General features: G+C 46.6%; 1 protein-coding gene across 1 annotated transcript in view; it reads left to right on the forward strand.

Moving 5' to 3' along the window:
* hat1 (histone acetyltransferase 1) overlaps nucleotides 1-11,640 on the forward strand; it is a 42,552-nt gene extending 30,912 nt beyond the window's left edge. The window contains exons 8-11 of the mRNA XM_070869394.1: nucleotides 3,189-3,295; nucleotides 4,860-5,011; nucleotides 10,361-10,477; nucleotides 10,945-11,640. Of these exons, the coding sequence (XP_070725495.1) occupies nucleotides 3,189-3,295; nucleotides 4,860-5,011; nucleotides 10,361-10,477; nucleotides 10,945-11,109 (541 nt within the window). The 3' untranslated portion in view covers nucleotides 11,110-11,640. The remainder of the gene's footprint in view (nucleotides 1-3,188; nucleotides 3,296-4,859; nucleotides 5,012-10,360; nucleotides 10,478-10,944) is intronic.
* The last annotated feature ends 15,321 nt before the right edge of the window (nucleotides 11,641-26,961 follow it).

The raw sequence follows: 26,961 nt of genomic DNA on the forward strand, positions 1-26,961 counted from the left end.
CAAGGAAGTGGATTTGAGGCCAAGATCAGATCAGCCATGATCTTTTTGAATGGCGGAGCGGGCTCGAGGGGCCAAATGGCCTACTCCTGCTCCTATTTCTTATGTAAGGGTGCTGTAGGGTTGGAGGAGGTTACAGAATGAGCGAGGGCCTGAAGAGATTTAAACCCAAGGATGAGAATTTTAAATTGGAGGTGTTGGGGGAGGGGGGTGAGGGGCGGGGTGGTTCCAGGAGTCAATGTAGGTCAGCAAGGACAGGGGTGATGGGTGAGCAGGACTTGGTGCAGGATAGGATACAGGCAGCAGAGTTTTGGATGGGCTGCTATTTATGGATTGGAGTATGAGAGCGTTGGAATAGTTTTGACTGAAGGTGTCGAACATAGATGTGGGTTTCCGCATCCTATGGACCAAGGCATGAGGTGAAGGCAGGCAATGTTAGAGGTGGAAATAGATGGCCTTTGTAGTGGGGAGGATATGGGGTTAGACACTCGGCTCAGAGTTGAATGGGACTCTAAGGTTGCAAACAGTCTGGTTCAGCCTGAGACAGAGGGCTGGTACCAGTGGCGAGGGCACAAAGTTGCGGCAGGGGCTAACAATGATGGCTTAGGTCTTCGTAATGCATAAGACGAGGAAATTGAAGACCATCCAAGACTGCATGTCAGACAAGCAGTCTGAGAACACTGAAGCAGTGAAGGGCTCAAGGTAGAGCTGGGGTTCGTTGTCGTACATGTGGAAGCTGACCTCATCAATGATGTCGCTGAGGGCCAGCATATAGGTGAGAAATAGGAGTGGCCAAGGATAACTCCTTGGACACCAGAGGTAACAGTGTGCGGGTGGGAAGAGAAGCTGTTTCTGGAGATTCTCTGGCTACGATTGAATAGGCAAGAGTGGAACCAAGCGAGGGACAACAGAGGAGAGGCTTTGGCGGAAGAGGATGGTGTGGTGTGGGCAACTATCAAAGGTTGCTGAGCGGTCGAGGAGGGATAATGAGTCACAGTCTCTCAGGATGTCATTTGTGACTTTGATTAAAGACGTTTCAGTTCTGCGGCAGGGGCATAAACCTAATTGGAAGGATTCAAACATGGAGCTGCGGGAAAGATGGGCATGGATTTGGGAAGTAGCAAGACGTTCAAGGACTTTGGAGAGGAAAGGGAGGTTGGCTGGGGTGGTGGCTTATGAAGACAGAGGGGTTGTTGATGGCAGTTTTGAAAGGGAGGGGGGCAGTACTCCGAGGGAACTGTTCACAATATCAGCTAACATGAAAGGCAGGAAGGGAAGTTGGGTGATCAGCAGTTTAGTGGGAATAGGGTTGAGAAAGCAGTAAGTAGGTCTCCTGGACAGGATGAGCTCAGGGCATGAGGAGATTTAGGTGATAAAACTAGAGAAAGATGCGAGGTCGGTGATGGGGCAGGGGGTGAACTTTGGGGGAAGCATGGCTTGAAGAGCGGTGGAGATATAGCAGAGGCAGCTGAACGGATAGTGTGAATCTCCGTGACAAAGCAGGTTGTTGGTGAGATTGGAGGGGGGCAGTGGAGAGGCTGGTAGTGGAGAAAAGAAGCCGTGGGTTATCTTTGCTCTTCGGGATGATCCTGGAGTAGTGAGCCATTTGGCAGAGGGCAGAGGTGATGGCATTTGATGTGGCCCAGATAGATCTGGAGATAGAGGGGTAAACTGGTTGTTGCAGTCAGATATTTTCAGGTCTGCGTCTTTTTGACTTGAGGGAGCGAGGATGGGGATTCATCGGATGGAAGAGAGTAAAGGTTTCGCTGGAGACCAGGGCATCAAAGGTAGGCGTGAGGGAGTGATTGAAGAGAACCATTGCAGAAATATCATGGTGAACGGAGGGCCAAAGAGTAGACAGTTGGTAGTTTGAAAATGCAATTGTAAATGACTTCATGGAGAGTTTATTTCAGGCACAGAGGAAGTTGGGCTGTAAGGAGGTAAGGGGATGTGGGTGGTGAGGGATTCAAGGAAGTGGTCAGAGATCTGTGATTGAAATGATCGGAGTAGAGAGGCCACTTTAGATGACGAGGTCAAGAGGGTGGATGTGAATATGGGTAGGAGAATTTATGTGGAGGTAGATGTTTCGGGAGGACAAGAAGGCAGTGAAGAGGGGGCAACAGGATGAAGATTGAAATCACCAAGGAGATGAGGAGTCACTCGGGTTGATGGAGTGGAGGATGCCTCAATTAGAAACTCGCAATGGGACTTGGGGCACTGGAGAGAGAACGAGGAAAGACGAGTGATGGAACAAGTGCTGTAAGAAGGAGAAAATACCACAGGAGTAGTGGGACAGACCAAGGTGTGATATGGGCCACAGCACCACTGCAGTCTTTGGGCTGGGGCAGATAGTGGAAAGTATAGCCAGGCGAAGAAGCCTTCAGTAAGGGGCCAGATGTTGCCACTCGTGATCCAAGTTTTTGTGCCGGCCATGATGTTGATGCAATCGTCCATAATAAGTCATGGATGGTGAGGGCTTTACTTACGAGCGAATGGACATTCTGGAGGGAGATGTGGAGAGGGGAGGGATGGGTATTGAGCTACAGAGTCCATGGAGAGGGGTGGTGGGGATAAGCTGTGGGATGTGAACAAGGCTGGCCATGCTCGCCCTCTGGTTGGGAAGGTCGCCATGAGAGGAGGATGGAGCAGTTGGGCTTTCTGTTTGTAAAGAGACAGTGACGGGCCCTTCCCAGAATGGGAGGGGGAAGCTGTGGGCTTATCCAAGGAGCATTTAAGCCTGGGACAGTGGCAGGAAGGCAGAGGAGTAGTGGGATTGGTGCGAGGGCAAAGTACCAGAGCGAGAAATGGAAGGTGGTATAACTGGGTGATGGGAAGGGGAGGAGATGGGAGAGTTGGGCCCGAAAATTTAAGACCGAAATGGACAGTTTCTTAAACGATAAGGGGTTATGGGGAGCGGGCAGGGAAGTGGAGCTGAGTCCATGATCGGATCAGCCATGATCATATTAAATGGAGGAGCAGGCTCGAGGGGCCTTATGGCCTACTCCCGCTCCTATTTCTTATGTTGTTATGAGAGACCAAGAGAAGAAAAAGGAAGGTAGAAGTAATGGGCTTGGGTCGAGAGCAGCAACCAAAATGCAGACACGCGAAAGGACAAAGGCTGATGCATCTATTCTGCTTTCCTCACAATTGAACATTGATTTCTATTCATTGATTCTTGTTTTATTTTGAAGCCAAATGCTGGTGCTACCTCCATTCCAGGGTGAAGGACATGGTGCACAGCTGATGGAGACAGTCCAGAAGTTTTACACAGCAAAGCCATCCATACTGGATATTACTGGTTAGTGTCTTCAGTGGGCTTCGGACAGCAGCCATTTTCAAGCGAGCAGAATGAATAATACAACGTATTTCAGAAAATGAGAATTTAGAGCAATTAAAATGTTGTGTGCCAGTAGGACTGGTTGTCCAAAGGTAGCTGTTCGAATCCCCTACACCAGGAACACAGCTATTGAATTTTCTAGCCTAAGTTGCACTTCAATGACCATGGGAGGCACTGTGGATGGGGAAGTTGAATTTAAATCTGTTTTCTCTAGACTACCCACTGTCGGTGACCACCCGCTGTGGGCAGAGTGCTTTGATGGGCCATGTTGCTATAGGGACGGGCTTGGTCTTTTTCACTGAGATCAGAAACTGGAGAGGAAAATTGAACTTGCATTCTGCCACCTATTTAACTTGAGTCGCTTCTTCCACACTTAAATGCTGTTGAGTTATTGTCTGACTGAAAAGATTGGCACTTAGTAAAGCAAATACTGCAATAACTCAGGCATTTGAAAGGAAAGTGAACGTTTTAAAAATTAATTCTTGGGATGTGGGCATTGCTGACAAGGCTGGCATTTATTGCCCATCCTTATTTGCTCTTGAGAAGGTATTGGTGAGCCGCCTTCCTGAACCGCTACAGTCCGTGTGGTGAAGGTGCTCCCACAGTAGGGCGTTTCAGGATTTTGACAGTGATGTATGTCCAAGTGAGGATGGTGTGTGACTCGGAGGGGAACTTGTAGGTGATGGTGTTCCCATACGCCCGCTGCCCTTGTCCTTCTAGGTAGAGGCCGTGGGTTTGGGAGGTGCTGCCGAAGAAGCCTTGGCGAGTTGCTACAGTGCATAGTGTAGAGTAGTACACACTGTAGCCACGGTGCGCCGGTGGTGGAGGGAGTGAATGTTGAAGGTGGTGGATGGGGTGCCAAACAAGTGGGCTGCTTTGTCCTGGACGGTGTCGAGTTTCTTGAGTGTTGTTGGAGCTGCACTCATCCAGGCAAGGGGAGAGTATTCCATCACACTCCTGACTTGTGACTTGTAGATGGTGGAAAGGCTTTGGGGAGTCAGGAGGTGAGACACTTGCCACAGAATACCCAGCCTCTGACCCGCTTTCGCAGTCGTGGCATTGATGAGGCTGGTCCAGTTAAGTTTCTGGTCAATGGTGACCCTCAGGATGTTGATGGTGGGGGACTCAGCGATGGTAATGCTGTTGAATGTCAAAGGGAGGTGGTTAGACTCTCGCTTGTTGGATACAGTCATTGAATGGCACTTGTGTGGCATGAATGTTAACTTGCCACTTATCAGCCCAAGCCTGAATGTTGTCCAGGTTTTGCTGCATACAGGCATGGACTGTTTCATTATCTGAGCAGTTGCGAATGGAACTGAACACTGTAAACATGACTTACTAATGCAGCAGCAAGTACAGAGATACAGGTTGAGTGTTTTTTTTTTAAAAAAGCCACCTAATCCTGAGCGATGGATTTGGTTGGGTTGAATGGCCTTTCCATCTTCCTATATTCTAATTTAAGCTTGCAGTAATTTCTGTCCCAAATCCTACATTTTTTTTAAGGCCGTTTGTTTTGGAATTTCAGCTGAAGAACCGTCTGAGGACTTTGTGAAATTGCGAGATTTTGTTCTTGCCAAGTTGTGCCAGGAGCTCAATGCCTTTGCACCTGAAAAACTCAAGAAAGGATTCAGTGCAGAAATGATAGAAGAGGCCAGAAGAACCTGGAAAATAAATAAGGTAATTGTGGTTTCGAACATTTACACACTGCAACTTGGACTTCAAACGGCATCAGACTTACTGAATCATATAGCCACATTGTCTCTGCGGGCTCCGGAGCAGTCACTTACACACTGAATGTTCATCGCTGAGGCTTGGGCTTTAATTCAGCCTTGCTGAAAATCTCCTTTGCTGGCACTAAGAGTCCTGTGTTAACAGTTTGCCAGTATTGGCACAATTTGTAATGGATGTAGACCCACAGCACAAATTATCTCCCGAAATTGAAAGTCTCACTTTGGCTACAAGGATGGCTAATGTGGGAAATAAAAAGATCGCACTAGAGCAACAAGGAATGCTGTACCTGCCCTGGGAGTGTTTGATGGGGCAGTGTAGAGGGAACATAAGAACATAAGAAATAGGAGCAGGAGTAGGCCATACGGCCCCTCGAGCCTGCTCCACCATTCAATACGATCATGGCTGATCCGATCATGGACACGGGTCCATTTCCCTGCCTGCTCTCCATAACCCCCTATCCCCTTATCATTGAAGAATGTCTATTTCTGTCTTAAATTTATTCAATGTTCCAGCTTCCACAGCTCTCTTGAGACAGCGAATTCCACAGATCCACAACCCTCTGAGAGAAGAAATTTCTCCTCATCTCTCTTTTAAATGGGCGGCCCCTTATTCTAAGATCATGCCCTCCAGTTCTAGTCTCCCCTATCAGTGGAAACATCCTCTCTACATCCATCTTGTCAAGCCCCCTCATAATCCTATACGTTTCGATAAGATCATCTCTCATTCTTCTGAATTTCAATGAGTAGAGGCCCAACCTACTCAACCTTTCCTCATAAGTCAACCCCCTCATCTCCAGAATCAACCCAGTGAACCTTCTCTGAACTGTCTCCAAAGCAAGTATATCCTTTCGTAAATATGGAAACCAAAACTGCACGCAGTATTCCAGGTGTGGCCTCACCAATACTCTGTACAGCTGTAGCAAGACTTCCCTGCTTTTATACTCCATCCCCTTTGCAATAAAGGCCAAGATACCATTGGCCTTCCTGATCACTTGCTGTACCTGCATACTATCCTTTTGTGTTTCATGCACCAGGACCCCCAGGTCCCGCTGTACTGCAGCACTTTGCAATTTTTCTCCATTTAAATAATAACTTGCTCTTTGATTTTTTTTCTGCCAAAGTTCACACTTTCCAACATTATACTCCATCTGCCAAATTTTTGCCCACTCACTTAGCCTGTCCACGTCCTTTTGCAGATTTTTTATGTTCTCCCCTCACACATTGCTTTTCCTCCCATCTTTGTACCGTCAGCAAACTTGGCTACATTACACTCAGTCCCTTCCTCCAAGTCGTTAATATAGATTGTAAATAGTTGGGGTCCCAGCACTGATCCCTGCGGCACCCCTCTGGTTACTGATTGCCAACCCGAGAATGAACCATTTATCCCGACTCTCTGTTCTCTGTTAGTTAGCCAATTCTCTATCCATGCTAATATATTACCCGCAATCCCGTGAACTTTTATCTTGTGCAGTAACCTTTTATGTGGCACCTTGTCAAATGCCTTCTGGAAATCCAAATACACCACATCCACTGGTTCCCCTTTATCCACCCTGTTTGTTACATCCTCAAAGAATTCCAGCAAATTTGTCAAACATGACTTCCCCTTCATAAATCCATGCTGACTCTGCCTGACCGAATTATGCTTTTCCAAATGTCCTGCTACTGCTTCTTTAATAATGGACTCCAACATTTTCCCAATCACAGATGTTAGGCTAACTGGTCTATAGTTTCTTGCTTTTTGTCTGCCTCCTTTTTTAAATAGGGGTGTTACATTTGCAGTTTTCCAGTCTGCTGGGACCGCCCCAGAATCCAGGGAATTTTGGTAAATTACAACCAATGCATCCACTATCCCTGCCGCTACTTCTCTTAAGACCCGAGGATGCAAGCCATCAGGTCCAGGGGATTTATCCGCCTTTAGTCCCATTATCTAACTCTGTATCTAACCCGTGCTGTACCTGCCCTGGGAGTGTTTGATGGGACAGTGTAGAGGGAGCTTTACTCTGTATCTAACCCCGTGCTGTGCCTGCCCTGGTTGTGTTTGATGGGATAGTATAGAGGGAGCTTTACTCTGTATCTAACCCATGCTGTACCTGCCCTGGGAGTGTTTGATGGGAAAGTGTAGTGGTTACTTTTAAGGAAGGTCTTCAAGTCTGAGGTGTAGAGAAGGAGCCCCAGAGCTAAGGCACAGCTGCCAATGATGGAGTGATGAAAATCAGGAATGCGCAAGAGGTGAGAGTTGAAGGAATGCAGAGGTAGTTCTCTGAGGGTTGTGGGGCTGGACAAGGTTACAGAGCTAGGGAGAGGTGAGGCCATGGAGGAATTTGAACACTAGGATGAGAATTTTAAAATTGAGGCGTTGCCAATGTAGATCAGCGAGCACTGAGGTGATGGGCGAATGGAACATGGTTCGAGTCAGGATACGGGCAGCGCCGTTTTGGTGAGCTGAAGTTTGTCGGGTGGAAGATGGGAGGCCAGCCAGGAGTGTATTGGAATAGTCAAGTCGAGAGGCAACAAAGACATGGATGAGGGCTTCAGCAGCAGATGAGCTGAGGCAAGGGCGGAGACGGGCGATGTTAGAGGTGGAAGTAGTCCGGCTTTGTGATCGAGAGGATATGGGGTCGGAAGCTCAACTCTGGGTCAAATAGGACGATGAGTTTGTGAACAATCTGATTCCGCATGAGACAGTGTCCAGGGAGGGGAGGCAGAATCAATGGCGAGGGAACAGTGTTTGTGGTGTGGACCGAAAACAATGACTTTGGTCTTCCCAATGTTTCACTGGATGAAATTGTGGCTCACCCAATATGGATGTTGGACAATCCGTGTGAGAAATTGTAGGCAGTGGAGGAGTTGCGATGTGGTGAGGTAGAGGTGGATGACGGCGGACATGTGGAACCTGATGATGCCTCCGAGGGGCAGCATGCAGATGAGAAATAGAAGGGGGTCAAGGATAGATCCTTGGGGGACTCGAGGTAAAGATGCAGAAGCCATTGGAGGAAATTCTCTGGCTAAGCTTTGATCGATAAGCGTGGAGCCAGGCGGGTGCAGTCCCATTGAGCTGGTCATTGGAGGAGGGTGGTGTGGTTAACTGGGTCAAAGACCCAGAGAGATCAAAAAGGATGAGGAGGGATAGTGCACGCGATTACAGGATGTCACTTGTGGCTTTGTTTCGGGCCAATTGGTAACCTGCCAGTGTATTTTGTTGCTGTCCAAATCATCTATATATGCCAAGAACTGACGTGCACCCAGCACTGACATCTCCAATCCAGAAACACCCATTTTAACCCCAACACACTCTCCTCCTCGTCATCCAACTTTCTATGCAGCTACACTTCCTCTTGTACCATAAGCCTGATGTTTTGTAATAAGCCTCCTGTGTGATATCATCTTGAATATATTCTAAAATTCCATGTACATTATATCTACAAATATCTAGTCCGTATGCTCCAGGCATCATTAGGAGTGGGGCCAGCTAGTCTTTTCCTGCCTATCATTTTCAGATGCATTCCTTGTATTAATTCTTCCAAAAAATACATTTGTTAAATGTGAAGTGGCTTTAAGACAGCTGTACTGGCTGGCCGGCATTGGTTATCCATTGGGTTAGTTTTTTTTTAGCTGGAGTTGAGTTTTATATTGTAAATTAATGAAACCTGCTGTTCCAAATTTGTGAATTTAATATAAACCTGATTTGTAGATTACAGCCTCAGCCACATATGGAGACTAAAAGGGTGTGGGGATTCATTTTTGATGACCAAATTATAGTATTACGGGTTTCATTTCAATCCCTGGTTAATGAAACATTGCAAATATTGTGCAGATATGGTCATGCTTCAGTTCAAAGGGAGCAATTTTTTTACGTCCAAAGTAAGTTTTTAAATAAATCACAAAAAAAAAGACAGAGAAATTTACAATATAACCTTTCAATCCAAGCTAAGAGCACGTCACTCCAAGCTTTAGGGCAGCATCATAGAAGGTTAATACCCAGTACTCTGATAACTTTCCAAATGCACAGGCATGCCCATGTCCTTTGCAGGACACTGTTGCTACATTGCAATGTGCTCACATTGTAGCTTGACACCGAGCAAATTCTGGGCACCAAACATACACTACCTGCATGCTGCACGTTCGTTTACAGGGATCGGTGCTGGGGCCTCAACTATTTACAATCTATGTTAATGACTTGGATGAAGGGACCGAGTGTAATGTAGCCAAATTTGGTGATGATACAAAGATGGATGGGAAAGCAAGTTGTGAGGAGGACACAAAGAATCTGCAAAGGGATATAGACAGGCTATGTGAGTGGGTAAACATTTGGCAACTGGAGTATAATGTGAGATTATCCACTTTGGTAGGAAGAATAAAAAAGCAAATTATTTTTAAATGGAGCGAGATTACAACATGCTGAGGTACAGAGGGACCTGGGGGTCCTTGTGCATGAAACACAAAGTTAGTATGCAGGTATAGCAAGTAATCAGGAAGGCAAATGGAATGTTGGCCTTTATTGCAAGGGGGATAGAGTATAAAAGTAAGGAAGTCTTGCTACAACAGTACAGGGTATTGGTGAGGCCACACCTGGAGTACTGTGTACAGTTTTGATCTCTATTTAAGGAGGGATATACTTGCATTGGGGCCGGTTCAGAGAAGGTTCACGAGGTTGATTCCGGAGATGAAGGGGTTGTCTTATGAAGAAAGTTGAGCAGGTTGGGCCTGTACTAATTGGAGTTTAGAAGAATGAGAGGTAATCTTATTGAAACATATAAGATTCTGAGAGGGCTGGACAGGGTAGATGCAGAGAGGATGTTTCCCCTCGTGGGGGAATCTATAACGAGGGGGCATATTTACAGAATAAGAGGTCGCCTATTTAAAACTGAGATGAGGAGAAATTTCTTCTCTGAGGGTTGTAAATCTGTGGAATTCTTTACCCCAGAGAGCTGTGGAGGCTGGGTCATTGAATATATTTAAGGCGGAGATAGACAGATTTTTGAGCGATAAGGGAGTAAAGGGTTATGGGGAGCGGGCGGGGAAGTGGAGCTGAGTCCATGATCAGATCAGCCATGATCTTATTGAATGACGGAGCAGGCTCAAGGGGCCGTATGGCCGACTCCTGCTCCTATTTCTTGTTATATTATCACTGCGGGCCGTTTTAAAGCACTGCAGTTACCCACCTCACCAAGTTTCCTGTCCCACGGACTGTCGTCCAGTTCCGTTTGTTAAAAACACGGCCATGTTAATAAAACAATAAACTAGAGCCTGAATGAAATTGAGACTGCAGTTTGTTAATTCTTTGAAAACTTTTCAGCATCACTCAAGACGAGTATATGAGATTCTGCGGCTGCGAGTGACCAACATGAGTGATTCAGTGCAGAGCAGCGAGTACCGATTGGATGTGAAACGCAGGCTTGCCATTCCTTTTAAGGTATCTGACACACTATTTATCTCAGGAATTTATCTCAGGAGAGCTAAAATGGGGGGGGGGGGGGGGGCGGAGAGAGGATGGGCGGGGAGGACAGAGCTGGAACGGAGGGGGTCGGGCGAGGGCGTGGGGTAGGACATAAATGGAATGGAGGCGGGGAAGGGGTGGGGGAGAGCCGGGAAAAGGACGAGGCAGAATGGGGGGGGGGGTGGGGTGGAGACGGAGGTGGAATGGTAACTGTAGGATCACTTTCTCCCCCCCCCCCCCCCCCCCCTCCCTATCACCTTTCCCTTGAACGATAGTGTCTCAACTACTGCCTGTGGCAAAACCCCCATTGCTCCAGCAACTCTGTGAAGACCACAGAAGAGGAGGGAAATGAAATCATTCCTGTGCTGTGTCCTTTCTGGCCCTGTGTGCAGAAACCTGCCTGCTCTGTCGGAGTTTCATGACATTCCTTTTCATTTTTCCAGAAAAATAAGAAAGAAGCAACCCGCCTCTCCCGTTTGATGCCGGAGGATTGGCTGGCACAGCAGGCAGAGATGAGTGTGAGCCAAGAGCAGGAGTATCTGGAGGAGACCTACCAGAGCACTGTGGAACAGTACCGACGTATACTGGAGCGCTTAGCACGTGTCTGAATTCACTTGCAATTCTTCCTCTTGTCTTGAGGCAGGAGTCTAGATTAGTTGACTGTGGTTTGTAATATTGCTGCATTGTAGTCCGTGCTCAAGAGACTCTTGCTCATCACCATGGCTTTCCGTTGAAATTGAAGCACTTGAATCAATGTGACGCCTTTCTCTGCTACTGTGTACAACTTGCTTAACATCGATCAGACACCAATACAAACATTAACATCTTTTTTAAATGTGTATATAGAAGCACTGTACTATATTTTTTAAAGACATTTACTCAGTTTTACTACTGGAATCTCCAGCCACCACTAATGATTTTGGTGGGAAGAAAAGGCCAATTGACTCTCTGAAGATGCCCACTTTAGCAGAGAAAGTCCCTGCCCTGTGCACAAAGCTATGCTTCCTTTTGGCATTGGATAAAAGCAAAAAACTTCAGGTGTGTTGGATTGCTGAACTCTCAAGTTCCTCAAATAAATAAATCAGTTGAGTCTTTAATTTGTATCACTATTTGCCTCCAGTAAAGAGAAATATACCAAATGCTTTCTCCTGTCATAACCTGTAAAAATCTGCTGTTAAAAGGGTGGTATTCTTAGTGGCCATTGCTGGTACAGTCACGATTACTGGAATTCTACCACCAAATAGTGTGCAAAATTAATATATAATATAGATATATTTATATATCTCCCAGCTAGTGCGAATCTGACGCTTCACGCTTCATTGATCTTTCACCCCTGGAACGTCAGACAAGCCCAGATTAGTGGGTAAAGTGACTTGATTCTGTATCTAACCCGTGCTGTACCTACCCTGGGAGTGTTTGATGGGGCAGTGTAGAGGGAGCTTTACATAGAAAATAGGTGCAGGAGTTGGCCATTCGGCCCTTCGAGCCTGCACCACCATTCAATAAGATCATGGCAGATCATTCACCTCAGTATCCCTTTCCTGCTATCTCTCCATACCCCTTGATCCCTTTAGCCATAAGGGCCATATCTAACTCCCTCTTGAATATATCTAACGAACTGGCCTGAACAACTTTCTTCGGTAGGGAATTCCACAGGTTAACAACTCTGAGTGAAGAAGTTTCTCCTCATCTCAGTCCCAAATGGCTTACCCCTTATCCTTAGACTGTGTCCCCTGGTTCTGGACTTCCCCAACATCGGGAACATTCTTCCTGCCTCTAACCTGTCCAATCCCGTCAGAATTTTATATGTTTCTATGAGATCCCCTCTCATTCTCCTAAACTCCAGTGAATATAGGTCCAGTCGATCCAGTCTCTCCTTATATCAGTCCTGCCATCCCGGGAATCAGTTTGGTGAACCTTCGCTGCACTCCCTCAATAGCAAGAATGTCCTTCCTCAAATTAGGAGACCAAAACTGAACACAATATTCCAGATGAGGCCACAACTGCAGTAAGACGTCCCTGCTCCTATACTCAAATCCCCTCGCTATGAAGGCCAACATGCCATTTGCTGCCTTCACCGCCTGCTGTACCTGCATGCCAACTTTCAATGACTGATGTACCATGACACCCGGGTCTCGTTGTTCCTCCCCTTTTCCTAATCTGTCGCCATTCTGATAATATTCTGCCTTCCTGTTTTTGCCACCAAAGTGGATAACCTCACATTTATCCACATTATACTGCATCTGCCATGCATTTGCCCACTCCCCTAACCTGTCCAAGTCACCCTGCAGCCTCTTAGCTTCCCCCTCACAGTTCACACTGCCACCCAGCTTAGTGTCATCTGCAAACTTGGAGATATTACATTCAATTCCTTTGTCTAAATCATTAATGTATATTGTAAATAGCTGGGGTCCCAGCACTAAACCTTGTGGTACCCCACGAGTCACTGCCTGCCATTCTGAAAAGGAACCGTTTATTCCTACTCTTTGCTTTCTGTCTGCCAACCAGTTCTCTATCCACGTCAATACATTACCCCCAATACCATGTGCTTTAATTTTGCACACTAATTTCTTGTGTGGGACCTTGTCAAAAGACTTTTGAAAGTTTAAATACACCACATCCAGTGGCTCCCCCTTGTCCACTCTGCTAGTTACATCCTCAAAAAAAACTCGAAGATTTGTCAAGCATGATTTCCCTTTCATAAATCCATGCTGACTTGGACCGATCCTGTCACTGCTTTCCAAATGCGCTACTATTACATCTTTAATAATTGATTCCAACATTTTCCCCACTACTGATGTCAGGCTAACCGGTCTATAATTCCCTGTTTTCTCTCCTTTTTTTAAAAAGTGGTGTTACATTAGCTACCCTCCAGTCCATAGGAACTGATCCAGAGTCGATAGACTGTTGGAAAATTTATCTAACTCGTGCTGTACCTGCCCTGGGAGTACTTGCTTGATGGGACAGTGTAGAGGGAGCTTTACTCTCTATCTAACCCATGCTGTACCTGCCCTGGGAGTGTTTGCTGACACTGGGTGTCTGAAATGTAAAGTGTTGTATTCTGATGGCTCCCGCTTTGAGTTATGGAAGTTCCCGTGATGAACTTGCAGGAATGATATCTGTTCTATTGCATGAGTGATGCTCTGACTATGAAGCCTATTGGCCATTTTTGTTCCGTGATATCCTGTGTGCATGCATGGAGCCAACCCCAATGCCTTCACAGAATCCCACTGAAGGGGTTTTTACTGGGTTCTGTTGTCTCATCTTCGGGCATCGGATCCCTGTTCTTAAAACTCATTGTGGTTTCTGGTATCAACTCTGGACTCCAGTTCATGCAGTAATTGTTCTCGCAGCATCTGGGGAAGTAGCATGTTGCGGTGTTTTGGTTTGTTTACAAACCAAAAAGAACCATTCTCTGCCCCAACTCTCAAGTTTAAAAAAAAATCCAGTTAAAGAATCCTTTAGTGACCCTTGGTGTAATGAATTAAGTTTTTGCAATTCAGAAACTGCACATATGTGATTGAACATGCTTAAAACTTCATTTCTATTGCTGAATATTCTGAAGTAAACTGAAATTTGCAGGTGATATTTCCTGATCGGTATTTTCTGAATCCATATTTTTTTAAATTTCGCACAAGTGAAGCTGCAGTTCTATTGAGGCTTACTACCAATTCCTTTCTGCCTGTAATGACTAATTTCTGTGTGTCCAGGTTTCGTTAGGTTACAGATATGTTTTTCTGTTGCTTTGGTGTCTCGAATGAGCTGCCTTAGACTCAGTGGTCTGAATGACTCTCCGATTCTAGAATGGTTGGCCAGTCTGCAATGGAAGCAGCCTTGGGCAGCCCGAGGGTCAAGGGTGTGTATCTTTTGTACATTTAAAATGTTCAGGTCATATATAATTGCATTTTACGAAATTCCCTCTGCATTGTGGTTGACCTTAAAAGCTGCTGCATCCCACATCAAAGATGAATCCCACTTAACTTTGTTAAAATCTAAAATGGCTGCTCAGACCCTGCAGAGCTTCTCCTCAGGGCAGTGTTCACGGTGTGGTGGGACTTCCACCCCAATCCCTCATTTTCCTTGGTTGGAGTTCATTATGTATACCTGCCGGGCTCCCAGTGGGATTCATGCTGCCAAGCGGGAGCCTGTCAGTGTGAAGAGGGGAATCCCGACAGGGCAGCACCTAGGACACGAGGCAGTGAGCAACCTTAACACAGCAAAAGGGTCCTGAAGAAGGTATTAAGGCTCCCACTGAATGCCTTGGCCAAGACTGAGGCCTTGAGCAGGTGAAAGGGAGGAAAGGCCACTGCAAGGCCCTCTCTCTCTATGGGGGAGATTTGGAACCTTTACAACTGCTTTCTGGGATCGACTGACATCTTCCACTTGGACATGGTGGTTAAGTGAGACAGATGGAATGGAAATCTGCTAGAGACCATGCATACTGTAGCCACCGTGCCCTGATGATGGAGGGGCTGGATATTGAGTCATGGGGCACTGATCAAGTGAACTGCTCTGTCTGGGATGGAGTTGAGTTGCTTGTTTGTTGTGGCTGCATCCATCCAGGTGAGTCCATTCCATCATACTCTTGACTTGAGGCTTGTAAATAGCTTTGAGGCATCGGAAGATGGGCCACATGTCAGAGTATCCAGCCTCTGTCCACTTTTAGTTATTGCAAGGGTATCAGGCGCAGTAAGTAGTTATAGAAAGTGGTCCACGTTGTCCAAGGCTGCACTGTGGATTATGATGTTCGGGGGGGTCAGTGCTGTGTGGCGGGGTCAGGTTGGTGGAAGACCTTTGTCTTACTGATGTTTAATGTAAGACCCATGCTTTCGTACGCCTCGGTGAAGATGTTGACGATGACTTGGAGTTCAGCCTCTGAATGTGCGCAGACGCAGGCGTTGTCCATGTATTGTAGCTCGATGACAGAGGATGGGACGGTCTTGGATCTAGCCTGGAGGCGACAAAGGTTGAACAGGTTCTATAGTTTATGATGGCTGATCTGTATCTTGGCTCCATCTACCCGCCATCTACGGATATTAGTGAACCAGATGGGTTTCTGTGACAATCCGATAGCTTCATGGTCACTTTTACACAGCCTTTTATTTCCAGATTTTTTTTTAAACTGAATTCAAAATTCTCAAACTGCCACAATGGGATTTGGACTTGTGTTCTCTGGATTATTACAGTAGTCCAGTTACATTACATTATTAGTACAGTACCGTACCCTCTCCCCTTCACACAGTCTCCCCCACACACCCACCCCACCCCTTCAAACATTTTGCACCAACCAGGCTTTCTGGCCACTTCCTCGTCTCTCTATCCCCACAACCCTCAATAACCACCCCTGGGGAGGAAACTCTTCCCCCAGCTCCCTCACTAATTCACTCAAACTCCCAACTCACTTTCCTCTGGATTCCTTTGTCTGAGATTGAGACCATCTATGTATCTGCCTCTTCTGCTTAAAGGATCCAGAGTTCAAGTTAAAAGATATGTTTTGGGGGGGGGGGGGATTTAACCTAAAAAAAAAATAGGTGGGTTGGTGGTGTGGTGGTAGTTAAAGTGTCAAAAATCTGTATCCCGACCTGGATCCAGGAGGCAAGTGCCTTTACCTTCCTGCCTAACCTACCCCCTGTGATCGGAGGCGACCCCTGCCCCTCACAAGACCTCCGATCGCACCTCTTTCTCTTCTCCCTCCTTTTCTAGCCGCTCCTCGCCCTACGGGCCGATCCCCTGCTTTTCTGGCCTGCCCGTGATGTTCTTCGAACCTCTGGCTGGTGATGTTTGGATCCCTCCTCCCCCCTGATCCTCCTTCAGTCACCCTCAGGGCAGGCCTCCCCTGAATCTGTGGTCCTACAGTGAGGGTTTTATCCAAGGAACTGGACATCAAGGTGTCATCCACAGGAGACGTACATAATGCACCAACTCTCTTGCTGTGACCATGGAAGTATCTAATGTACTTGTCGAAGTGACAAGTGCCACATAGTATCAGCGATTTTTGTTATTGTAAACCACAGTGTTTGCTGTGTGTGAGTATCTGATCAGGCCTACCCATACTTACCGTACAGTGTCCTTTTTGGTTTCCTACGCTGGTAGTCGTACAGAACGTCGTCACTGCTGGTGCAGATAAGCGTCTACCCCTTGGGCGAAAAGTCAAAGCAGCTGATCTAGTCCGTGTTTTCCCAGAACAATGAATCCCACTCCCTGCTCTTTCCCCGTAGCTCTGTAAATGTTTTCCCTTCAAGTATTTATCCAATTCCCTTTTGAAAGTTGCTATTGAATCTGCTTTCACCAACCTTTCAAGCAGTGCATTGCAGATCACAACAACTCGCTGCGTTTAAAAAAAATAAATAAATAAATAATTTCCTCGTGTTGCCTCTGGTTCTTTTGTCAATCACCTTCAATCTGTGTCCTCTGGTTACCGACCCTTCCACCACTGAAAACTGTTTCTCCTTATTTACTCTATCAAAACCCCTCATGATTTTGAACACCTCTATCAAATATCACCTTCACCTGCTTTCACCTTCTCCAGTCTCTTCACTGAAGTCCACCATTCTAGTAAATCCCCTCTACACCCCCTCCAAGGCCTCAACACCCTCCCTAAAGTGTGGTGCCCAGAATTGGACACAATACTCCAGCTGGGGCCTAACCAGTGATTTACAAAGGTTTATCATTGCTTGTCCTCTCTTCCTCTATTCATAAAGCCCAGGATCCCATTTGCTTTTTTAACAACTTTCTCAACCTGTCCCACCACCTTCAAATATTTGTGTACAAACACCCCCAGGTCTCTCCGTTCCTGCTCCCCCTTTAAAATTGTCCCCTTTAGTTCATATCGTCTCTCCTCATTCTTCCTACCAACTTGTATCACTTCACACTTCTGTGTTAAATTGAATCTGCCACGTATCTGCCCATTTCACCAGTCTGTCCATGTTCTCCTGAAGTCTGTTTCTATCCTCCTCATTGTTTACTACATTTCTGAGTTTTGTGTCCTCTGCAAACTTTGAAATGATGCCCTGTGTACCCAAGTCCGTGTCATTAATGTATCAGGAAGAGCAGTGGTCCCAACATTGAAACGGTGGGGAACACCACTGTATGGGCTGAATTTTCCCCACCGTTCTGCACTGTTTTTTGGCAGCAGGCTAAAATCTGCAAGTTTCACCAAACGTTCTGCGTCGTCCTAAACTACTTGCGTCCGATTTTTTTTCGTTCCCGATTTTTTGACATCACTGGGGACGGAACCTGCCGGATGCGCCATTTCTGGACATTTAAGCGACTTTGGCTAAGTAGGATTTTTTCAAAAATGGCGCAGTGTACTCTTCCGAAAAACCTTAGTTGAAGTTAAGAAAATCGGCACGGAGAAGACGCCATTGTTTTAGCCGAGCTGAAGACACGACACTGGGGGTGGCGTGCCATTTGGCCCAGGATAGCACTGGGGCGGGGGGCATTCGGCCTGGGATAGCACTGGCACTGGGGCTCTACAATTGCTTATGCTTTGCTGCTGCTTGTATGTTTACAGCCTTGCAGCCTCAGCCCTTCAGTGTGTCCCTTGTTAAAAGAAGTGGCTGCAGAGATAGTAGATGCATTGGTTGTAATCTACCAAAATTCCCTGGATTCTGGGGAGGTTCCAGCGGATTGGAAAACCGCAAATGTAACGCCCCTATTTAAAAAAAAAAAGGAGGCAGACAGAAAGCAGGAAACTAAAGACCAGTTAGCTTAACATCTGTGGTTGGGAAAATGCTGGAGTCCATTGCTGGAAGCAGTAGCGGGACATTTGGAAAAACATAATTCAATCAAGCAGAGTCAGCATGGTTTTATGAAAGGGAAATCATGTTTGACATATTTGTTGGAGTTCTTTGAGGATGTAATGAACAGGGTGGATAAGGGGAACCAGTGGATGTGTATTTGGATTTCCAGAAGGCATTCGATTCGATGCCACATAAAAGGTTACTGCACAGATAAAAGCTCACAGGGTTGGGGGTAATATATTAACATCGATAGAGGATTGGTTAACTAACAGAAAACAGACAGTCGGGATAAATGGGTCATTTTCCAGTTGGCAAACAGTGACTAGTGGGATGCCGCAGGGATCGGTGCTGGGTCCTCAACTATTTACAATCTATATTAATGACTTGGATGAAGGGACCGAGTATAATGTAACCAGGTTTGCTGATGATACAAAGATAGGTGGGAAAGCAAGTTGTGAGGAGGACACAAAAAAATCTGCAAAGGGATATAGACCGGCTAAGTGAGTGGGCAAAAATTTGGCAGATGGAGTATAATGTGGGAAAATGTGAGGTTATCCACTTTGGCAGAAAACATTGAAAAGCAAATTATAATTTAAATGGAGAAAAATTGCAAAGTGCTGCAGTACAGAGAGACCTGGGGGTCCTTGTGCAGGAAACACAAAAAGTTAGTATGCAGGTACAGCAAGTAATCAGGAAGGCAAATGAAATGTTGGCCTTTATTGCAAGCGGGAGGGAGTATAAGAACATAAGAAATAGGAACCGGAACCTGGAATACTGCGTGCAGTTTTGGTTTCCATATTTACGAAAGGATATACTTGCTTTGGAGGCAGTTCAGAGAAGGTTCACTCGGTTGATTCCAGGGATGACGGGGTTGACTTATGAGGAAAGGTTGAGTAGATTGGGCCTCTACTCATTGGAATTCAGAGGAATGAGAGGTGATCTTATTGAAACATATAAGATAATGAGGGGGCTCGACAAGGTGGATACAGAGAGGATATTTCCACTCATAGGGGAAACTAAAACTCTGGGACATAGTCTTAGAATAAGGGGCCACCCATTTAAAGCTGAGATGAGGAGGAATTTCTTCTCTCGGAGGGTTGTAAATCTGTGGAATTCTCTGCCTCAGAGAGCTGTGGAGGCTGGGTCATTGAATATATTTAAGGTGGAGATAGACAGATTTTTGAGTGATAGGGAATAAAGGGTTACGGGGAGCGGGTGGGGAAGTGGAGCTGAGTCCATGATCAGATCACCCATGGTCTTATTGAATGGCGGAGCAGGCTCGAGGGGCCAAATGGCTGACTCCTGCTCCTATTTCTTATGTTCTTATGTTACCCTGGCAACCTCAGTTTTTCAGCGCAGACCTTAAGCTCCACCCACAGAGCTTAACGACAATCTGCACCGTTTCATAATGAAAGTTTTTTTTGGCACAGTCGGCCACAAAAAATCAGACGTACTTCTACAACTGTGCGAACAATCAGCCATGTGGGAAATTGAGCCCCAGATTTCCCTCCAGTCTGAAAAACAACAGTTCACCACTGCTCTCTACTTTCTGTCCCTTAGCTAGAGTTGTATCCAACCTGCCACTGTCCCTTTAATCTCATGGACTTTAATTTTACTAACTAGTCTATTATGTGGCACTTTGCGAAATGTCTTTTCAAAGTCTGGCACCATCCCGATATCCAAGGAGGATTGGAATATTATGGCCAGAGCCCCTGCAATTTCCACCTTTACTTCCCTCAGTAATCTCGGATACATCCCATTCAGACCGGGTGACTTTTCTACTTTGAGTACTGCCAACCTTTTAATTACCACCTTGATCTATTTTGATCCTATCCCATATCACTACTGCCTCCTTCTTTACTACTACATGGGCAGAATCCTCTTCTCTAGTGAAGATAGATGCAAAGTACTCATTTAGTACCTCAGCCATGCCCTATGCCCCACAGTAAGATTTCATTTTTGATCCTTTTTGGATGGATTAATTAAGGAAAGCCAGCATGGATTTGTGAAAGGCAAATCGTGTTTAGCCAACTTGATTGAGTTTTTTGATGAGGTAACAGAGAGGGTTGATGAGGGTAATGCGATTGATGTGGTGTACATGGATTTCCAAAAGGTGTTTGACAAAGTACCACATTATAGGCTTGCAGCAGAGTTGAAGCCCATGGAATAAAAGGGACAGCGGCAGCATGGACACGGAATGGGCTCAGTGACAGGAAACAGAGAGTAGTGGTGAACGGTTGTTTTTCAGGCTGCAGGAAGGTATACAGTGGTGTTCCTCTTTGAAGGCCTCCCATTGTTGAATTACTGTTCAGCCTGCCAATGTTTGATTGCAATCCCACTCGTGCAATGTGTGAGCAATTACTGTCTGTCGTGTCATTGTCACATCTGCAAACTGGGCTTTGCTGACATCTAATGGCCGAAAGTGGGAACTGCAACAGGAACAATAATTTTCCAGAGTTACAGAAACAATGTACAGTGTGAGCATGCTTCTGATTGGTGGCAAATCTGATTGGACATCTGAAGAAACCAGGAACCAATCAGAGTTAAAGGAAAAATATTTGCCACCAGTGCCAATGGGCCGATGCCAATCCTTGCCTTCCCCATCCCTCATTAACATAGGGTTGTGGCGTTGCCTATTTAATGGACTCTCGGAGCGGGTTCGGGTTATTTCTGGCTCAGAAATTGAGTTTAAAGATGCCTGATGAGAAGAAACCAGTTTCCCAGGAAGGGTGCCAATTAAAGGCTGCAGAAAGCACCAGGAAAGGGTGGCAAAAAGTGGAGGAAGTCAAGGAGGAGAGTTACTCCATCTACAAAGTGATGAAGCAGGTTCATCTCCTCCAAGGCCATGGGCATCATGAACCCGTCTGTGAATGATAGTTTTGAGCACATCGCAGGTGAGGCTTCCTGCCTGCCCATTACAACAAGCACCGCACCATCAGCTCCCGAGAGATCCAGACCGCCGTGCCTGCTGCTGCCCAGGGAACTGGCCATGCACACCGTGTCGGAAACATAGGAACATAGACAAACGGTGCAGTAGGCCATTCGGCCCTTCGAGCCTGCACCACCATTCAATAAGATCATGGCTGAACATGCAACTTCAGTACCCCTTTCCTGCTTTCTCTCCATACCCCTTGATCCCCTTTAGCCGTAAGGGCCATATCTAACTCCCTCTTAAATTTATCTAATGAACTGGCCCCAACAACTCTCTGTGGTAGAGAATTCCACAGGTTAACAACTCTCTGAGTGAAGAAGTTTCTCCTCATCTCAGTCCTATATGGCTTACCCCTTATCCTAAGACTGTGTCCCCTGGTTCTGGACTTCCCCAACATCGGGAACATTCTTCCTGCATCTAACCTGCCCAGTCCTGTCAGAATTTTATATGCTTCTATGAGATCCCCTCTCATCCTTCTAAACTCCAGTGAATATAAGCCTAGTCGATCCAGTCTCTCCTCATATGTCAGTCCTGCCATCCGGGAATCAGTCTGGTGAACCTTCACTGCACTCCCTCAATAGCAAGAACTTCCTTCCTCAAATTAGGAGACCAAAACTGAACACAATATTCAAGGTGTGGCCTCACCAAGGCCCTGTACAACTGTAGTAACACCTTCCTGCCCCTGTACTCAAATCCCCTCGCTATGAAGGCCAACATGCCATTTGCCTTCTTCACCGCCTGCTGTACCTGCATGCCAACCTTCAATGACTGATGTACCATGACACCCAGGTCTCGTTGTACCTCCCCTTTTCCTAATCTGTCATCATTCAGATAATATTCTGCCTTCGTGTTTTTACCCCCAAAGTGGATAACCTCACATTTATCCACATTATACTGCATCTGCCATGCATTTGCCCACTCACCTAACCTGTCCAAGTCACCCTGCAGCCTCTTAGCGTCCTCCTCACAGCTCACACCGCCACCCAGTTTAGTGTCACCTGCAAACTTGGAGATATTACACTCTATTCCTTCATCTAAATCGTTAATGTACAATGTAAACAGCTGGGGCCCCAGCACAGAACCTTGCGGTACCCCACTAGTCACTGCCTGCCATTCTGAGCGGTGACCAAGTACACTAGCTCCAAGTAAAACTGCATGCTGTCCTGACAACACCAAACACACCGGCTCTGATAGGAGCCACCCACAGTCCCTCTGAAAGAGCTGCAGCATCTCCCCATTCAGTTGGTTTATTGCACTGATTTTAAAACTACGATTCTTTCTGAAACTTACTAATTGCTGTTGTAATTTAGGTTTCATTTTGGTGGGAAGATTTATCAGAAATAATCATTTTACTGCCCGGTATAATCTTGTGCAGTTGTTCCATTTATGCCCAATGAACGGAGCCCAGGCCCCTGATGCTCACATTCCAGTCACATTGATATCAGACCCATTCAGATTCTGCCCCTTCAGCCATATCCTTCACTTAAAGATTTGTTTCATTACTATTGGGGCATTTCACTTCATTAACAGTAAACCTTTTGTCGTGCAACAATCCTGAAGCCTTCACACTGAGACCAGAACAGTTGGCAGGGTTGGTCACTGTTGTCTCCTTCACCAGGAGTCTCGGCCCTGAGTTAGCTCCTGTGAAAAGGTTGCAATGCAGAATCTGAATAGGAGGTGGGTGGGGTGGCTTGACCTATCCACCTCCACGGAGGTGTGTGGGGGACCTGACCCATCCACCTCCATGGCACGAACCTGGTATTGCAGTACTTCCAGGAACGGTGCAGTGGCTCTAGGCCTTTTGGCTAAGAGCATTGGCGCAGGGTGATCCTTGATGTGTGCAAGGTGACCTCTGGCGTTTGTGATCTGACAAAGAATTGGAAAGATTGGCTACGATAATAATAATTAAAAAAATAAAAAAATCTGATATTCCTGATGCAGATATTGACCTGGAATGCTTCTGTTCACAGAATGCTGTGAAGGGGCGGAATATGGGCCCAGCAGGCTGAGCGACCCCCGGCCTGCGAGCACCATGGGAGCAGGCCGGGAGCGGAAGGAGCAGAGTGATGGTGTACCACACCAGGGAGCAGCACGTGCTGGAGCAGGAGAGCAACGGCAGCGAAGAGTGACGTCACCAAGGTCCAGGACGGTGATTGGAGCGTGGGCAGATACAGCAGGAGCGGCGAGGTTGGGGCAAAGGAGCGGCAAGAGATTGTAGAGGGATGTGACCGGGGCCCTGGAGAGGCGTGAGTTCGGGGCCCAGGGGCAGCACGGGCCCAGCCCACACTGCGATATGTGTGCACACTAGGCCCGTGCAGCAGAGCTGATCTCCAGTGGTCCTGGTTAATCCTTGCCACTGGACCAAGGCCTCGCTCTGTCAAGCCCGTGTGGTGGCTGGTGTGCAACGGTCACCCCACGTTAAAAAAATCCACACACAGGCATCTTCCACCCTTCAGGATGTAGTTCGGGATCCGGAATATTAGGTCCTTCATTGAAACACTGGTGAACTTTTTGATGTGGAAGCAAGTCATCCTCGACTCGAGGGACTGTCTATGATGATGATGATTCCGCACTGTCACATTTGAAGGAACCTGCAGGTTAAACCCGCATTTAGAGCAGAGTCTGGAATTAGTGATGGATAATTCAGAGAATCCGAGGTTAGAAAGAGAGAGATTGTAATATCTTTGTTTTTAGGCGACATTAGTGACTAAATCCATTTCTTGATTTACATATACATTGGGGGGCTTTTCAAATTTCATTAATCCTTTTAGGTCTGGCAATTATTTCCACCCTTTTTTTTACATCTGCTGATGGGTGAACTAAGCAGCTACCTGATTGGTAGCACAGAACAACCAATCACAAGAGCCGCCGCTGCATTCTGCCAGAACAGACAAGAAGGGTGAGTGCAGGAGGATGTCTCCATTCCTTGTGAAAGTGTTTGTGAGATTGTGGAACTGTCTGGGAGAGGAATCAGTAACAGCATCATAGCTTCATCTACAGCACCAGAGAGAGGTGGAGGGGGGGGAGGGAGGGGTGGAGGGGGAAGTGGAAGGGGGGAGGGGGAGGGGGAGGTGGGAAGAGGGGAGGAGGGAGGGGGAAAGGGGGAGGGAGAGGGAGAACGGAGGTGGAAGTGAAGAGGGAGAGGGGGAGGGGAAGTGAAGGGGGGGAGGGAGAACAGAGAGGGTGAGGGAGGAGGGAGAGGTGGAGAGGGGGAAGGGAGGGAGAAGAGAGAGAGGGAGAATGCGGAGAGGGGACAGAGAGAGAGGGGGGAGAGAAAGAGGAAGGGGGTGGAGAAAGAGGAAGAGGGGGAGAGGGAGAACATAAGAACATGGAACAGGCCACCTGGCCCCTCGAGCCTGCTCCGCCATTCAATAAGATCATGACCAATCTGATCATGGACTCAGCTCCACTTCCCCGCCCGCTCCCCATAACCCTTCACTCCCTTATCGCTCAAAAATCTGTCTATCGCCACCTTAAATATATTCAATGACCCAGCCTCCACAGCTCTCTGGGGCAGAGAATTCCACAGATTTACAACCCTCTGAGAGAAGAAATTCCTCCTCATCTCAGTTTTAAATGGGCGGCCCCTTATTCTGAGACTATGTCCCCGAGTTTTAGTTTCCCCTATGAGTGGAAATATCCTCTCTGCATCCACCTTGTCGAGCCCCCTCTTGGTCTTGTACATTTCGATAAGATCACCTCTCATTCTTCTGAATTCCAATGAGTATAGTCCCAACCTACTCAACCTTCCCTCATCTCCGGAATCAACCAAATGAACCTTCTCTGAACTGTCTCCAAAGCAAGTATATCCTTTCGTAAATACGGAGACCAAAACTGTACGCAGTACTCCAGGTGTGGTCTCACCAATACTCTGTACAGTTGTAGCAGGACTTCCCTGCTTTTATACTCTATCCCCCTTACAATAAAGGCCAACATTCCATTTGCCTTCCTGATCACTTGCTGTACCTGCATACTAACTTTTTGTGTTTCATGCACAAGGAGCCCCAGGTCTCTCTGTACTGCAGCACTTTGCAATTTTTCTCCATTTAAATTATAATTTGCTTTTCTATTTTTTCTGCCAAAGTGGATAACCTCACATTTTCCCACATTATACTCCATCTGCCAAATTTTTGCCCACTCACTTAGCCTGTCTATATCCCTTTGCAAATTTTTTGTGTCCTCCTCACAACTTGCTTTCCCACCCGTTTTTGTATCATCAGTAAACTTGGCTACATTACACTCGGTCCCTTCATCCAAGTCATTAATATAGATTGTAAATAGTTGAGGCCCCAGCACCGATCCCTGCGGCACCCCACTAGTTACTGTTTGCCAACCGGAAAATGACCCATTTATCCCGACTCTCTGTTTTCTGTTAGTTAGCCAATACTCTATCCATATTAATATATTATCCCCAAACCGCACCTTATCGAATGCCTTCTGGAAATCCAAATACACCACATCCACTGGGTTCCCCTTATCCACCCTGCTCGTTACATCCTCAAAGACCTCCAGCAAATTTGTCAAACATGATTTCCCTTTCATAAAACCATGCTGACTCTGCTTGATTGAATTATGCTTTTCCAAATGTCCCACTACTGCTTCCTTAATAATGGACTCCAGCATTTTCCCAACGACAGATGTTAGGCTAACTGGTCTATAGTTTCCTGCTTTTTGTCTGCCTCCTTTTTTAAATAGGGGCGTTACATTTGCGGTTTTCCAATCCGCTGGGACCTCCCCAGAATCCAGGGAATTTTGGTAGATTACAACCAATGCATCCACTATCTCTGCAGCCACTTCTTTTAAGATCCTAGGATGTAAGCCATCAGGTCCAGTGAAGTTATCCACTTTGGTAGGAAAAACATAAGGATAAAGTATTATTTAAATGTCGATGTACAGAGGGACCTGGGTGTCCTTGTACACCAGTCATTGAAAGCAAACATGCAGGTGCAGCAAGCAGTTAGGAAGGCAAATGGTATGTTGGCCTTCATTGTAAGAGGATTTGAATACTGGAGCAAGGATATCTTACTACAGTTATACAGGGCCTTGGTGAGACCGCACCTGGAGTATTATGTGCAGTTTTGATCTCCTTACCTAAGAAAGGATATACTTGCCAGAGAGGGAGTGCAGCAAAGGTTCACCAGACTGATTCCTGGGACGGCAGGACTGTGGTATGAGGAGAGATTGGGTCGACTGGGCCTGTATTCACTAGAGTTTAAAGAATGAGAGGGGATCTCATTGAAACGTATAAAATTCTGACTGGATTGGACAGACTGGATGCAGGGAGGATGTTTCCCCGGGCTGGGAAGTCTAGAACAAGGGGTCACAGTCTCAGGATACGGGGTAGGAAATTTAGGACCGAGATGAGGAGAAATTTCTTCACTCAGAGGGTGGTGAACCTGTGGAATTCTCTACCACAGAAGGCTGTGGAGGCCAAGTCACTGGATATATTTAAGAGGGAGTGTTATGTCTCAAATAAAGCAATGTGACTGAGTACTGTAGACTTGAGTAAGTGTGACCTTAGTCTCTTTATTCTGACTCCAGAGTGCTGGTACAGCATGGAAGGCCTGCTTATATGCAGTGCTCCAAAGGGATGCTGGGATCCCTTGGGACTCCAACAGGTATGCCCTCTGGTAGAATGCTGGTTACAAGGTGTTGCATACATAATATCACTCCACCCCCCCCCCCCCCGCCCCTCCCACCAAAGTCAATAGTATACTTATTTACAGGGTGAGACGATCTGGGGCTTTTCGCTCCCTAGTCGATCGTCTCACTACAAACACAGGTGC

The sequence above is a fragment of the Pristiophorus japonicus genome, chromosome X, assembly GCF_044704955.1.
Source record: "Pristiophorus japonicus isolate sPriJap1 chromosome X, sPriJap1.hap1, whole genome shotgun sequence".
In the NCBI taxonomy this organism is placed as follows: Eukaryota; Metazoa; Chordata; class Chondrichthyes; family Pristiophoridae; genus Pristiophorus; species Pristiophorus japonicus.